This window comes from Microcaecilia unicolor, chromosome 5 (assembly GCF_901765095.1).
Source record: "Microcaecilia unicolor chromosome 5, aMicUni1.1, whole genome shotgun sequence".
NCBI lineage: Eukaryota > Metazoa > Chordata > Amphibia > Gymnophiona > Siphonopidae > Microcaecilia > Microcaecilia unicolor.
The window spans coordinates 311,646,411-311,662,232 of NC_044035.1; the positions used below are offsets into that span (position 1 = coordinate 311,646,411).

Below are 15,822 nucleotides of genomic sequence, written 5' to 3' on the forward strand. Positions count from 1 at the left end.
CTACCAGAAAATGTGGTCAAGGATAACTATTATTGTCTTCACCTTCTGCTTGTGGGAGTGAGCAGCATTGAATAGGCTTTCCTCTTTGGGATCTGACAGATACTCCAGGTGACCTGGACTGGCTACTGTCCGAGACAACTTGCTAGACTTGATAGATCATTGGTCTGCTCCAGCATGGCACTTCTGATGTTCTTATTTCTGTGTATTAAAGTAGACAAGCACTAGCATTAAGTGTTTTAACACATTAGACGCCTGCACTGGTTAGTCCTAAATTGTGCCTTGGGTCAGAGCTAACATTAATGCCGCTTAGTTGAGCAGTTCAAGAATATGGATTCTTCCAAACAGCATACAGTAATGCAAGTTATACTATTCAGCTGAGACTATAAAATTTTAACTGGCATTTAAAATATAGATACAATTTCATATTCAGAAGCAATCCCCAGCCATGGTCCAAGGATCTGCCAAATTCCAATGTTTTCTTCTCATAACTGCCATTCAAAATGAGTCGTCCTTGACTGACCATCCCCAATCTTCTACTGCATTAGAAGGTACCCAAATGACAAAGAGGCAGTGAGCCCACCTTTCCCTTTCTTCATTGGATCCAACATATGGAGCTGAACTTACATATGCCATATAGGTTAAAAATACGACATTAATCCACAGCTCATTTCCAAATGTCCTTCTTCCTGTCGGTGTATAAGCAATGGTGTGCTCACACACTGACAGGAAGGGTGACATTAAAAAAAAAATCCACCAGGTATACACCCCAACCCAACTCTCTGCACTGGCCACTGTAATGCCTGGTAATGTAGTGGCTCCCCACCCCAACCCCCGCCCCAAACATTAACATAAAAAACCCTGGTAGTCTAGTGGACCCTCTCCACCTAACCCAACTCAATCTGACTCACAAAGAGTGGGGTCAGTCTAACAAATAAGGGAATGTTTCCCTTGTTTGCTAGACTCCACCCAGACTACCAGGATGCACTGAGCAGTGTCAGGTGCTGCCGTTTTTCTGCATCAAATTTTTAACTCTTCTAAATGTTTGGATTAACTGATGGTATAGCATTATGGAATGTATATTTTTCCTCCTATTTTTATAAGATTTTTTTTCTTACTTTTTGGATTGGGGACTTGGTAATTACTTCAAAAAGGGCATTTTTATAATGGCAGTAATGTATAGATTTCGTACTAGGGTTTTAGAGTACCTTCATTTAATCACAGTGTATTTTACATCCTTGAATTAGCTTGGTGCACAGATAAATTGCTCTCAGGAGCAGATGTTGTGGAGGTATTAAAGGGCAAAGAAGAAATAAGTAAATGAAGTATTAATTGGTAGTCAGCAGAATGTTTGTCCACGGTCAGCAGGTTCGTTCTTTGTGCATCAGTCCCCAAACCGTTACCAGGGAAAAACTGTAGTACTGACATCATCTGTTTGCAGAAGACAAGCTTCTGAATTGCTGACTAAACTAATGATATTTGACAGTAATCTAGGGCAAGGACTGGCCAAAGACCTAGTTCTACTAAACTAACAGCTATGCTTTATGTTGTTTGCTCTTTAATGATGAATGCTCTTTTACCTCATTCATACCTCCATCCTAATTTTGCTACCATAAAATATCAGTATTTCAGTGGTTTTTCTTTCTCTGCTTTTTAATTGAGAGATTAGAAATCCCCATCAGTACTTATACAAAATAACAGTACATAGCAAAACAGACCTTGTACCAGCACAGTGAGGCAGACACATCTATGGCACAGTCATGGTTATTTTTAACACAATATAGCCACTTACGATTTATTTACTGCAAGTATAATACAGAGCAAATGGAAAATAAACATCAACCAATCACTAAATATTCTATCAATTAAACCATCCCACAAGACTTCCCAACCCTCAGCAGTGAAGAGAGGAAAAAAGAAAGAAAAAAAGGCAAAGACCCAGGCAGGGGTCTGTGCTGGGTCCGTTGCTTTTTAATGTATTTATAAATGACCTAGAGATGGGAATAACTAGTGAGGTAATTAAATTCGCCGATGACACAAAATTATTCAGGGTCGTCAAGTCGCAGGAGGAATGTGAACGATTACAGGAGGACCTTGCGAGACTGGGAGAATGGGCGTGCAAGTGGCAGATGAAGTTCAATGTTGACAAGTGCAAAGTGATGCATGTGGGTAAGAGGAACCCGAATTATAGCTACGTCTTGCAAGGTTCCGCGTTAGGAGTTACGGATCAAGAAAGGGATCTGGGTGTCGTCGTCGATGATACGCTGAAACCTTCTGCTCAGTGTGCTGCTGCGGCTAGGAAAGCGAATAGAATGTTGGGTGTTATTAGGAAGGGTATGGAGTCCAGGTGTGCGGATGTTATAATGCCGTTGTATCGCTCCATGGTGCGACCGCACCTGGAGTATTGTGTTCAGTACTGGTCTCCGTATCTCAAAAAAGATATAGTAGAATTGGAAAAGGTACAGCGAAGGGCGACGAAAATGATAGTGGGGATGGGACGACTTTCCTATGAAGAGAGGCTGAGAAGGCTAGGGCTTTTCAGCTTGGAGAAGAGACGACTGAGGGGAGATATGATAGAAGTGTATAAAATAATGAGTGGAATGGATCGGGTGGATGTGAAGCGACTGTTCACGCTATCCAAAAATACTAGGACTAGAGGGCATGAGTTGAAGCTACAGTGTGGTAAATTTAAAACGAATCGGAGAAAATTTTTCTTCACCCAACGTGTAATTAGACTCTGGAATTCGTTGCCGGAGAACGTGGTACGGGCGGTTAGCTTGACGGAGTTTAAAAAGGGGTTAGATAGATTCCTAAAGGACAAGTCCATAGACCGCTATTAAATGGACTTGGAAAAATTCCGCATTTTTAGGTATAACTTGTCTGGAATGTTTTAACGTTTGGGGAGCGTGCCAGGTGCCCTTGACCTGGATTGGCCACTGTCGGTGACAGGATGCTGGGCTAGATGGACCTTTGGTCTTTCCCAGTATGGCACTACTTATGTACTTATGTACTTATGACTGAATCATTGAGCAGTCAACCCTGAAAGAAAATACAGAAAAGGTGCATAAGAAAAAATACTATTAATAATCTTTTCTATAGTGCTACTAGACATACACAGCAATTTCCCTACATATACACATGAGAGAGAATCCTGCTCAATAGAGCTTACAGTCTGTTCAAAACAGGGAAAACTGACTCTGTGATAGAAATGATTATCAGCCCTTCCCAAAGTTGAAACAAGTTGAAAGTTGCACATTTAGTCTAACACAATAACACATTTCTCCTTTCTTCCTCTTTCCTACTCCCTTCTCCCTGACACCCCCCCCCCCCTCCATCTCCACAACACATAGTACCTATCGCCTCCTCATCCCCCTTCCCTCCTCTTTAAGCTAGCTTATCTTCTTCAGAACGACTGCGCCATCTGCACTTTTCTGCTACAGGTACAGCCTAGCATCTTCCAGTGCCACAAGGTTTGAGATCCCCACATCATCCAGTGCTGCTATTCACTAGGGCTGGCAGCCTGCCTGTTCTTCCAGTGCCACTATTGGCTTGCAGGGCTTGGGAGTACCAGCCTGTTACTTCATCCAGGGGTCCTTTTACTAAGGTGCACTGAAAAATGACTTGCATTAGTGTAGGCGCAGGTTTTGGGCATGCACTGATCCATTTATCAGCGCACCTGTAAAAAAGGCCTTTTTTAAAAAAACTTTTTGCCAAAAATGGACATGCGGCAAAATCAAAATTGCCATGCATTCATTTTGGGCCTGCGCCAGCTGTTGACCTAGCAGTAAAGTTTCACGTGGTAACCGGGCGATAATGACCTATGTGCGTCAAATGCCACTTGGTTCGCATCCGAAAATAAAAATGATTTTATTGGACGCACACCAAAAATGAAATTACCACAACAGCCATGCGGTAACTCCATTTGGGCGCGCGTAGACGCTTATGCGGCTTAGTAAAAGGGGCCCCCAGTGCCATAAGGCTTGGGATCTCTGTGTCCTCCTCTTGGCCGAGGCTACTGGCCATCTTCTTCCTGTTGCTGCTTCCTGCTTTCTTTTAGGCATAGGTTTTCTTGTGCATGTGCAAGTAATCCCATGTGTCTGGATGAATGGACCAACCCTCCCCAAAAGGTGCTATCGCCCAGATGGTATTAAAAACATTTGGCTTCTCCCTCATCATCCAAATGAGCTTTTTCATAGCAGCAGTACTTCCAATTTTGTTTTTTGTTTTTTTTTTTTGCATTCAGTTATATAGTAAAATGATGGGCATTCCTTTTTCCAGTTTCTCAGTAAGACTACTCTTGCTGCTAACAGATGTTGATGTAATCACTTTAGTTATATGGGAGCACAGTCCTGTATAATTCTGTAGCAAAAGTGCGAAGTAGATAAGGGGGTATGTTAAATTCTGAAATCTTGGTCAGGAAATTATTTCAATAAAAACAATTTTTGCTAAAGGAGGAATACCATTATATCTGAAACAGAGTCATCCATTCTGCAATTAAACTACCAAAATGGAGAAACAGACATCCTCTCATTCACTGATCCTAAAAGAAGTTGGATCTGATTTCAGGAATATTTTAATTATTGCTTTTTTTTTTTTTTGTAGTTCTAAGTGGCCTTTGTTCCAATGACTGCCCTCAGCAGATAAAGGTAAGTAAGATTAACTTACATTTGCTATTTCTAGCTGAATCCTGAGAGCTGTGTTGCATGCTTAAACTGATGGTATACAGTGCCAGACAGTATTGAAATTTGTTTGGAAAAAGTTGACTTTCATTAAATTGACTTCAGTTTTATCCTAGTCTCACACCCTCCTGATATTGAGTCTTCAGTGATCAGTGATTTATTTTTAACAGTCTGCTGTATGCACAATTTAAAAAAAAAACCCAGGAAGAAAACAGCGTTGGTGAACTTTGTAGTTTTACACCAGCTGGTTTTTTATTGCCTCTGACGCAACCTGTAGTTCTGGCGAAACCTGGCCATGTCATGCTCTTGTTTGTGAGTCCTGGGAGCTTTGAACAGCCAATAAAAGACTGTTTTTCTTCAAAAGGTCTGCTTGCTTTTTTTCTTCTGCTAACCTGATAGCAGCAATATTCAACTGCTATCTGGATAGCACTTTTTGTTTGCTGTCCTAAGGTACTCAGATTATTAGAAGAATAGCAGCACTAAAAATATTCTCTATCTGGATAAATTGCTTCTCTGCCCTGACTCCGTCCCTGGACAACTCTGGCATTGTCCATATGGTGCTATTATGGTCTGTAAAGATATTCGTGAGAAGAAATCCGCCGAAAGACGGAGAACTCAAAACGCCCCACGGTAAACAACAGAACAAAAATAAAAGTGGGAGAGCGACCAAGGAAACCAAAGACTGGAAGATGTGTATCAGTAAAGAAGTTGATTGAAGTATGGAGACTCGACACAACATTGTGTTTCGGCCGTTAGGCCTGCATCAGGAGTCTATAAAAATACATATATACAATAAAAAGAAGAAATTAAAAACAAGTCAAGTGCTAAGAGATACACAGATAAATTTCACTTATAAACACTTATAAAACCATAATAAAATATAAATATGTTTTATCCATATATATGTTTATTTATATTTTATTATGATTTTTATATCTGTGTTTATAAGTGAAATGTATCTGTGTATCTCTTAGCACTTGACTTGTTTTTAATTTCTTCTTTTTATTGTATATATGTATTTTTATAGACTCCTGATGCAGGCCTAACGGCCGAAACACAACTTTGTGTCGAGTCTCCATACTTCAATAAACTTCTTTACTGATACACATCTTCCAGTCTTTGGTTTTCTTGGTCTCTCTCCCACTTTTATTTTTGTTCTGTAAAGATATTCGGCAGCATTATCCAGCAATGTTTCCTCTAAGCCGTATGGGAGTCCTGCAACCACATTCCTGCCAGTGGGAGGATGCTGTTTCAATATCGTGCTTTCAGTCACTAGGAACAGGCAGGTCTTGTGGCAAGCTGCAGAACCTGCCTGCCCCTTGATATTGAAAATGTGATACTGAAAAAGCACCACAACTGGCAGAAATGTAAATGAAGGACTCCTGCACAGCTTAGAGGGAACATTGCTGTCCAGGTCTTAGTTATTGTGAATAAGATTATATTAAACGTGGCTTTCTTTTTATTGTCTTAATTGTATTTTACTGTATTTATGAACAAAGATGACTATCCTGTTTTATGTTGTAAGTATATGACATTATGTATGTGAGACTGTAAGCAGCTCAGAATGGTAGATGATGCAGGATGTACAATGCAGATAAATCCTTTTATAATATCAGCCCTATATGTTTTCACATCACTACCGGATTGGAAATAAAAAATCTACTAAATCAGTAAATGAATATTGTAATAAGCTATTTCCACACAGTACTAGCAAGGAAATCATATTTGATTAAAAAACTGAAATACATATGTCTTAAGCGTTGTTGCTGTGTTTTATTCTGCTACATTTTGTTTAAAATTGTTTTGCATTGTATACTCAAATATTTGTCTCGTTTCTTCTTTCCTTGTACTTGCCCTTTGACCTCACTTTTTTTTGTTTCAACCCAGTCAGGGAGCCACTTATTAAACTCCTCCTTTTCTCCTCAGGACATGATTAGCTTCGAAATTCTTTTGCAAACAATACTAAGGATGACTGCTGTATCTAGGACATTTCTAAAATCTAGTTCATGCTAATGTGAATGTGGTATATTTTTAAGAGTTCTCATACTACTACAATTCCATAGCTTCCATTTTATGTCAACAATAGTGGGATAATTTACTAATAGGTCTCCTGATTTTAGATTTTAACCAATAAACCATAAAACACTCTGATGCAAAACCATGAAAATAGGTGTTGGTTAAACACCAAGAAATGCCACTTTCCCTGGTACTCATCACCCCTCCCTTGGCTTATTTTGTATTCTCCACTGTTCAGTGAGGGGGAGGGTAGAAGGGAGAGAGATGCAGAACAGTGTGCTTACCCTGATTAGCTTGCACGTTCTGCCTGCTTCAAATTTGCATATTATGAGCTTACTGTAGGATCAGGCAAACCTCTGTTACATTCGTGTTAGAAGCCATGTTCTTAGCCATCGGTCCATGGCTTTCTGCATCAGCTCCCCTGAGAGCTTATGTGCCCAAAGCTTTCCTGTCATACTTTTTCTTCCATTTGACTTCATTTGAAGATTTAGATTTCATCAAGTAGGTTTTGGTTTTGGCTTCCCTTTTCAAAATATATTTATGTTTTACAACTGCATTGACAAGTGGGGGAAATTAAGGGTTTCAAGAAAATTTCTTCTTCTGATACATGTTCATTTCCTTTACTTATTGAAATCCATAAGAAAATTTCATCTTTTTTGTATTATTAACTTTGTAGTTATATCGTGATCATGGAGTCATAAAATGCACTTTTTCCGGTTTTCGTGTCCTAATATAGGCTTGTTTATAAGGGGTATGTTTACTAAGATGCACTAGCATTTTTAACACACCTTTAAAGTTGAGGCACGTTAAACGCTAATGCGCCAATACATACAATACATGAAAATGCATGATAACCATTGTAACGATTGACATATTAGTAAAGTTACATGTGATTAAATCCACGGAACAGTTTAATTCAGGGACTTGGTTTCCATAGACATATGTTAACTCTGTTATAAGAAATACTCAGCTTGCTGATGTGTCGATATGTCCTGATTAGAGATGTATGATCTCCCTGTTTTTGTAACGGGTGCCATGTAACATTCTGAAAGTTTAAATTGCAGGGATACTTGTTGTAATGTATATGGGTATGTGTGGATTGTATGCATATGATGCTGGGGGAGTATGAGGTGTGGTATGTATGAGTGAGTTCATGGGTCTAAGAGAATTATTGATAAATCAGACCTTGAGCACTAGTTGGCAGAGATTTTGTAGTGTTCACCTCTTCAGTTACAGCTATTTAAAAGATATATATCCCTGAGTTTGCTATTGTTAATACATTCCTATAGGCACGTTAGCGTTTGATACGCATCAACCATTAACGTGTTAAAAACAGGAGCACGCCTATAGCGCACTTTTGTAAACACAGGTCTACGCGTTTTATTCCTGACCTGCAAGACCAGCCTTAATTTAAAATGTCTTAAGTTTTGTAAAAGTGTGCCTGATACACATTCATTTATCAATAATTCTTCTCTTTTAAACTCTAAGTGTTTTCTTACATGCCACAAATACTTGATAGTATAGTTATTTTCCTGTTAAATCATGGAAGGGTGTTACTGTGTTCATTGCCTGCATTCTGCTATATAATTTGTAGTGCAGCTGTCAAAAGCACTGTAAATTTTATTATCCAATATTACAGTAGAAACAAAATAGGAGAAACATTTTAGTGAATCACACCTGTTAGGCTTTCTGGAAACAGGTTTCCCTCATACAGTATTATCTTGTTAGGCATTTTTCTTTTCAGCAAATTAACTTGCAATGTGTTCTTCAGATTTTGCTGGTATATAGATAAAATTAGCTTAATGTTTGCAGGTTCACATGTAGCACTGTACCAAGGGCTGTATGAGCAGTGCAGCTGTACAGGGTGGAAATATGGAGGGGTGCAAAAATTACTATCAACCCACCATCTCCTCTCATTTGCGGTGGTGAAGCAGGCGATTTGCATGAGGTGCAAGAATAGCACGATACAGTCTTCTCCACATGTATCTTAGGGAACAGCTTACATCAGTGTGGAGCACAGATTTCCATCTCCACCCTGTATTTTGTGAGCCAGCCTATCTATCTAATGTCCCACTAACATAGCATAGAAATAAGGCGCATTTCAGTACTTAAGGACCCGAATTATAGCTACGTCATGCAAGGTTCCACGTTAAGAGTCACGGACCAAGAAAGGGATCTAAGTGTCATCGTTGATGAAACGTTGAAACCTTCTGTTCAGTGTGCTGCTGCGGCTACGAAAACAAATAGAATGTTAGGTATTATTAGGAAAGGAATGGAAAACAAAAATGAGGATGTTATAATGCCTTTGTATCGCTCCATGGTGTGACCGCACCTCAAATATTGTGTTCAATTCTGGTCGCCGCATCTGAAGAAAGATAGAGTAGAATTAGAAAAGGTGCAGAGAAGGGCGACGAAAATGATAAAGGGGATGGGACGACTTCCCTATGAGGAAAGGCTAAAGCGACTAGGGTTCTTCAGCTTGGAGAAAATGCGGCTGAGGGGAGATATGATAGAGGTCTACAAAATAATGAGTGGAGTTGAACGGGTAGATGTGAAGCGTCTGTTCACGCTTTCCAAAAATACTAGGACTAGGGGGCATGCGATGAAGCTACAATGTAGTAAATTTAAAACGAATCGGAGAATAATTTTCTTCACTCAACGTGTAATTAAACTCTGGAATTCGTCACCATAGAATGTGGTAAAGGCGGTTAGCTTAGCAGAGTTTTAAAAAGATTTGGACGGCTTCCTAAAGGAAAAGTCCATAGCCCGTTATTAAATGGACTTGGGGAAAATCCACTATTTCTGGGATAAGCAGTATAAAATGTTTTGTACATTTTGGGGATCTTGCCGGGTATTTGTGACCTGGATTGGCCACTGTTGGAAACAGGATGCTGGGCTTGATGGACCTTTGGTCTTTCCCAGTATGGCAATACTTATGTACTTATCTACCAGTTATTTTAAAAAGTCACAGTGTAGATTTGAAAAAGAATCTGACTAGTATATTTTATGTGGAGCACAAAAGTAAGTTGAGCAGAGATAAGGTGCCAGTATTTTTAATAAATTCACATCTTTGGCTCCTGCCAAGCACCATGTGATCTGTGAACTGCATGGGAAAGGCCAGAGCTGGAAAGAGAAAGAAAGAACATGATTCCATATGCTGTTGTATCAAACTGAATTTGATTGTTCTATCAAGCTGTGTCATTGCTTGCCCCTCCTAGAGAACCTTTTTGATAGAGGCTGACTCACTTTGAGTAATCACCTGTACAGCAGAAGGGGTGGGGGGGACTAGTCTCATCTCTGCATAGGGAAACGTAGACTACTTAGCAGTATTATGGTTCAGGTCCAGCATATGAAATGCTTCAAATTTTTTTCTGATATTTTAATTTCTCAACTTTCTGGCTACATGTTTAAGCTACCTGATATATCTATTCTCTAGATTTGATTGTTTATTGCTTAATTAATTTGTCCTGTGAATCTCTATTGTGGTATATCTGTATTGTGGTGTACTTTTCTGTCTTCTAACCCAGACCCCCCCAAAAAAGACAAAAACAACAACAAAAATAAACCTTTATCTCCCTTTCTGCCTAGTTCTGGTAATAGAGAGGATAGGCTTTTCAAACTGTTTCTTGTCCTTCACTCTGCTAACTCTTGCCGTAGTATTCTAACTTTGGCTACTATATAGTGGACTAGCTCTGCCAGGTTTATTTTCCATTGTCAGTCCTAGGTAAAAAAGCAGCTTTAGTCTTAAAACTGGTTTAATTTGCATTTACATTGATGAAACTGCTATAATTCTTGGGAATATTTAGATTTAAAGGAGAAAAATTAGTTTCTTTGTATCAAACTGAATTTGATTGCTTTATCAAATAAGGTGCCACTTTAGCAGAAAAGCGAATCCTGCGACACCTCCAGACATCTCGAGCTGTTTTCAGGAAAGGATATCAAGTATTATGTAAGACATGACTAAAATGGACCCCTGGAATCATACCAATTTCAAGGGCTGTATTTGAAAAAGAATCAGTATCCCGATACCAATCATTTATAAGCCTAATGTTGCTAGACACTGTAAGGTATCGAATATTCACAAACCCATGCCACCATGTGCTTTGGGAATCTGGACCATATCCAGCGGCAAGCAGGGCCTTTTCCCCAACCATAGATAATTCTGTAATAAACTTAGAGCCACTGAGGGACCTGACAAACGACCCGGAGATGGGAAGGCGGTAGAACTAGTGGGCATGAAATGAGATTGAAGGGGGGCAGACTCAAGAAAAATGTCAGGAAGTATTTTTTCACGGAGAGAGTGGTGGATACTTGGAATGCCCTCCCGCGGGAGGTGGTGGAGATGAAACCGGTAACGGAATTCAAACATCCGTGAGATAAACATAAATGAATCCTATTCAGGAGGCATGAATCCTCAGAAGCTTAGCGGAGATTGGGTGCCAGAGCCGGTGGTGGGAGGCGGGGCTAGTGCTGGGCAGACTTCTACAGTCTTTGCTCTGAAAATGGCAGATACAAATCAAGGTAAGATATACACAAAAAGTAGCACATATGAGTTTATCTTGTTGGGCAAACTGGATGGACCGTGCAGGTCTTTTTCTGCCATCTACTATGTTACTATGTAGATGTATTCGGCTCCATAATGATAGTGGATACTTTTTCCAAAGGCCCAACTTCAGTCTGTTATCCAAAAGGGGTTTAATATTCAAGAGATATAAAGTTCTTAAATCTAATGCCTAAGTAAGTCAGCACCTCATCTTATACAAATGGAAAATCTTGCCACTGAGTGCGAACCTCTGGTAACACCAGTAATGCCCTGGACTTCATTAGATTTAAGGTAAACCCAGAAAAGCTCCCAAAATGACCAACCAAACATAACAGATGAGGCAGTGCCTCCCTCGGTGACATCAGAAAAAGCAGCACATCATCTGCATATACTAGAGTTTTAACTAAATACCCATTTAGCCAAAGTCCAGGGATATCAGGCGCAAAGGTAAGCACACTAAGAAAGGGTTCCAATTACAGTATAAACAAGGGCGAGAGAGAGCATCCTTCACGGGTACCTCTACCAATTTCAAAAGAAGGAGTACATCCCCCATTCATCTAAATTGTTGCCTGTGGGATATGGTACAACGCTTGCACTGCATGAAAAAAAACACCCGCAAATCCCACCCAATCCAAAACTTGAAACATGCAGCCAATGCACCTGATCAAATGCCTTGGCAGCATCTAGACTAAGCACCATGGCAGTGATCTCCAATGCCTGACAATGTGACATTGCTAATAAAACTTTACACACATTCTGCACAGAGTGACGAGCTTTTACAAACCAAATTTGCTGAGGCCCATTTATGTTAAGAAGATATTCTGCTAGGTGCATTGCCAACACTTTTGCCAAAATCTTTACATTTACATTGAGGAGAGATATAGGACGATACGAATCTGCTTCTGCTCGAGATTTACCTGGCTTTGGAATAAGCATAATAAGTGCAACATTAGCATAACTCGGGAATTTACCAACTGTATCACTGATTGATAAAAATCTATTAGTGGCTCCAGCACCTGACCTTGCAAAATTTTATAAAATTCCCCAGAAAAGCCATGTTTCCTTTGTGCAGATCAGGGGCACAAAGTTTTAATAATTTTCTGCACCTCTAGCACTCTAAGAGGGGCATTAAGCACATTACACATCTCTGAAAATTTAGGCAGAGCCGCTGGGTCATAAGGAGTAGACCCAAAAATCTTTTAAAAGCAGAAGTTTTCTCCCTTGCCACCATAGCCTTAAGAGTATATATCTGCCAGCATCATCTCTCGCGAGCTCTTCCACAGAGCAAGCAAGGGATTTGCTAACAAGGACAGCCACTCCCCCATGCCTGCCACCCGATGAGGCCAAATAAACTTCTCCCACCCATTGTGTTTTAAATTTGACATGCTCTTAGAGACAAGCCATGTCAATTATATGTCTTCACAGAGCAGTTAGTATTTTTGCACATTTCACGGGGGAAGTAATACATCCCAAGTTACAATACGACTACCCCTAAAAGCTGTCATTTTCAATATCAATTAGGAGGACATTAATCAAAATTAAACAGTAGTGCAAAGCATCCCAGATGTCCAGCCTACACCCAGGGTACCAATCTCGCCAATACAAAACCTCCAAAGCAGAATTTCGCCATGTGTGTGGAAGACTAAACCTACCGTCTTGCCCTTGAAAAAAGAAACCCTCCCCCTCTCTTCCCCCCACTGAACCCCCCCTAACAGAAATCCCAACATGTAAACAAGACTTGAAGCCTGTGCACTAGAGCCCATATCAGCACCTCAAGGGCCTCTGCTGTTATTAACAAAACCCAGCAATGAACAAAATTATAGTGACATTAATAAACCCACAGAAGAAACAATCAGGCAAAGGCAATAACAAGGGATACAGAAACACACTGGAATACTCTAAGAAAGGAAGCATAACTTAGTTCTAAATAAAGTCACCCATCTGGTGGAGAACATTCTTTAGACGTTAAGGTCATCAATAAATGCCTATGCCTTTTCCAACTTATCTAGTTGATGCCATTCACCCTTGTGGTAAATCTTAAGCAGGGCTGGGTATAAAAACATAAAATGAGTTTTCCTTTCAGCCAGAGTAGAACACAGTGGGACAAAGTGCCTCGTTTTCCTCTTAAATCCAAAGAAAAATCCTAGAATATTCAGATATGTTGATTGTCATAGGTGAAGTGTTCCCTGTGCAAGCGGTATTGACGCAACATCTCCGTGCGATGCAGGAAGCTCTGAAACCGCGCTACAGTTTTTGTGGGCCTAGTGTAGTCCTCGTACCGATGCCCCACTCTATGGGTGCGATCCAGTGTAATTGGACCCATTCCATCTCACAGAAGAAAATTAGTCACTAGCCAGTCCTCCAACAAGGATAATATCTGACTGTCCACAATAGTTTACAGGAATCCCAGAAACCTCAAATTCACTCTTCGAAAGCGGTTCCTAATTCTTCTATGCAATCATAATGCTATGTGACTTGTGCCCATAAATGATCTAACTCTGTGCGCACTGCCATTGCATCATCCCTCACCGTAGATACGTGGCTCTCAACTCCTTTGTCCGGTTTCCAATACTTTGTAAAGAGGTGCCCAAATGATTAATTTGGTTAGAAGGTTGTTCCAAGCGCAGATCCAGAGCCTTCATTACCACTGCAGTAATATCCAACAAGGCTAACTCAGAGAATTAGGTTACCTCCATCCAAACCAGCGCCTCCATCTTGTCTTCTGGAGGCTTGTTGCGATGCCAGTCCCATTTATTATTTTCACTGGTCATTATTCAGGGGGAACAGTGAAGAAATTTGTGCTTACATATTTTACTCCAGCCCCATTGTGCAATTGCGGGAAAATTGGGCCAAAAAAGAAAGTAAACAAAATTTAGTGAGGGCCCTCAGCGCAAGTAAAGATCTCATCCTTACTCGCTCATTGCACCATGTAACTGCACTCAATTTATTTACTCGTCTATGCGTAACCGTTTCTAAGGCTTTGCTAAAATCTAAATACATCACATCTAGTGCTCTCCCTCAATCTAACTCTCTGGTCACTCAGATAAAGAAATGAATCAGATTTGTCTGACAAGACCTCTTGTGAAACCGTGTTGTCTTGTGTCCTGTCTATTGTAAAGCATTTCCATTAATTTACTTACCACAACTTACCTGCCTGTAGTTCCTAACCTCTTATTTATTTTCTGCTTATGTGGAGAGGGACCAAATCTGCTGTTCTCCTGGACCACTCCCGACTCTAGAGAAGCATTGACAAGGTCAGCCAGCAAGGCCTCTAGAACTTCCCTAAGGGCCTCTTTTGCAAAGATGCACTAGGATTTTTTAGCATGTGCTGTGTAGATGCCCATTGGAGTATTATGGGAGTCTGCATGGTTAGCACGCGCTAAAAATGCTAGTGCGCCTTTGTGAAAGAACACCCTAAGTTTCTTCAGTACCCTTGGATGTATGCCATTCAGCCCCATCGCTTTGTCCACCTTTAATTTAGCCAGCTCCTCCCGAACACAGTCCTCTGAAAATTGCTCAGGGACTATCACTCCTCCATTCCTACACAAGGGCCTTTTCCAGTGCAGCCCATACCTTGTAGAACAATCTTCCTCAGAAATTGCAGTTTCGAAGAGAGTTATCTTATGTTCAGGAGAATGTTGAAGATTTGGGTATTTTCCAGATAAACGAATCTGATTCAAAAAAAACAAGGTGTAGGGATTAATTTTACCTCCTTGTAATAGGGTGTGTGCTGAGGGGGGCCTTTGCCTCTTTTTTTTTTTTTTTTTGCAGTTTCCTCAACAAGCAAAGCCAGACCATAGTTTACAAGTAAACAAAAAGACCTTTAATAATGTGTTTCAAACAGAAAACATACAAAGAAACCCGCTCCTCTCACATGCTGTTAGCTCTCTATTGCACAAAAAGTAGTTTGAAGTTCAACAGCAAACAAACAAATTTGGTCAGGTGGGTTCCTACCAGACCATAGAAGAATTCCAGTGTGCACAGAGTTGAAAAGTAAAAAGCTTTCCAACCTGCTCCTTCCTGCTCTGGGGTTTTATCTGCCCTGAGCACTAGAGCTGGGATTCTTAATGAGGCCCCATGAGGGAGAGTGCTTAAGGGGGACTGGTAGATTCCTACACACTCCATCACACCCCTCTTACGTTATATTTAGATGATTATTGGTTTTAATTTTTGTAATTATCTATATAAATAATTCTCACCTCCAACATTCAGAACCTCACTGTGTGGCAGGGAAACACTGAAGCCCTGTAGTCTTCTAGGCTGTCAGCACCACTCATTCTCACTCTCACTCATAGCCCCGGCCTCAGCCACGCCCCATCCACACATAATTCACAACCCCAAGATTCTAAATGCAAATTTGTAGTTGCAAGATCCCATGAGTGTCTGCCCCGCCCTCGCGTCACAACGTGATGACGTAGAGGGCAGGGCTATGACACTTAGCCAATCGCCAGTTCCACCCCCCCCCCCCACGCACTGCGAGATACTATAATAAAATGCACCTACAACCTGAAGCCACTCCGTTACGTCACTCAAGGGTTCGTGGATTTGTAAGGGTGTAGCCAAGTGAATTTGCCCTGCACTCGCGTC

At 40.6% G+C, this 15,822-nt stretch overlaps 1 protein-coding gene across 1 annotated transcript in view; it reads left to right on the forward strand.

The window, feature by feature from the left end:
- The window catches only part of ITFG1 (integrin alpha FG-GAP repeat containing 1), a 312,588-nt gene that overhangs the window by 219,153 nt on the left and 77,613 nt on the right, over positions 1–15,822 (forward strand). The window contains exon 13 of the mRNA XM_030204383.1: positions 4,600–4,643. Within this exon, the coding sequence (XP_030060243.1) occupies positions 4,600–4,643 (44 nt within the window). The remainder of the gene's footprint in view (positions 1–4,599; positions 4,644–15,822) is intronic.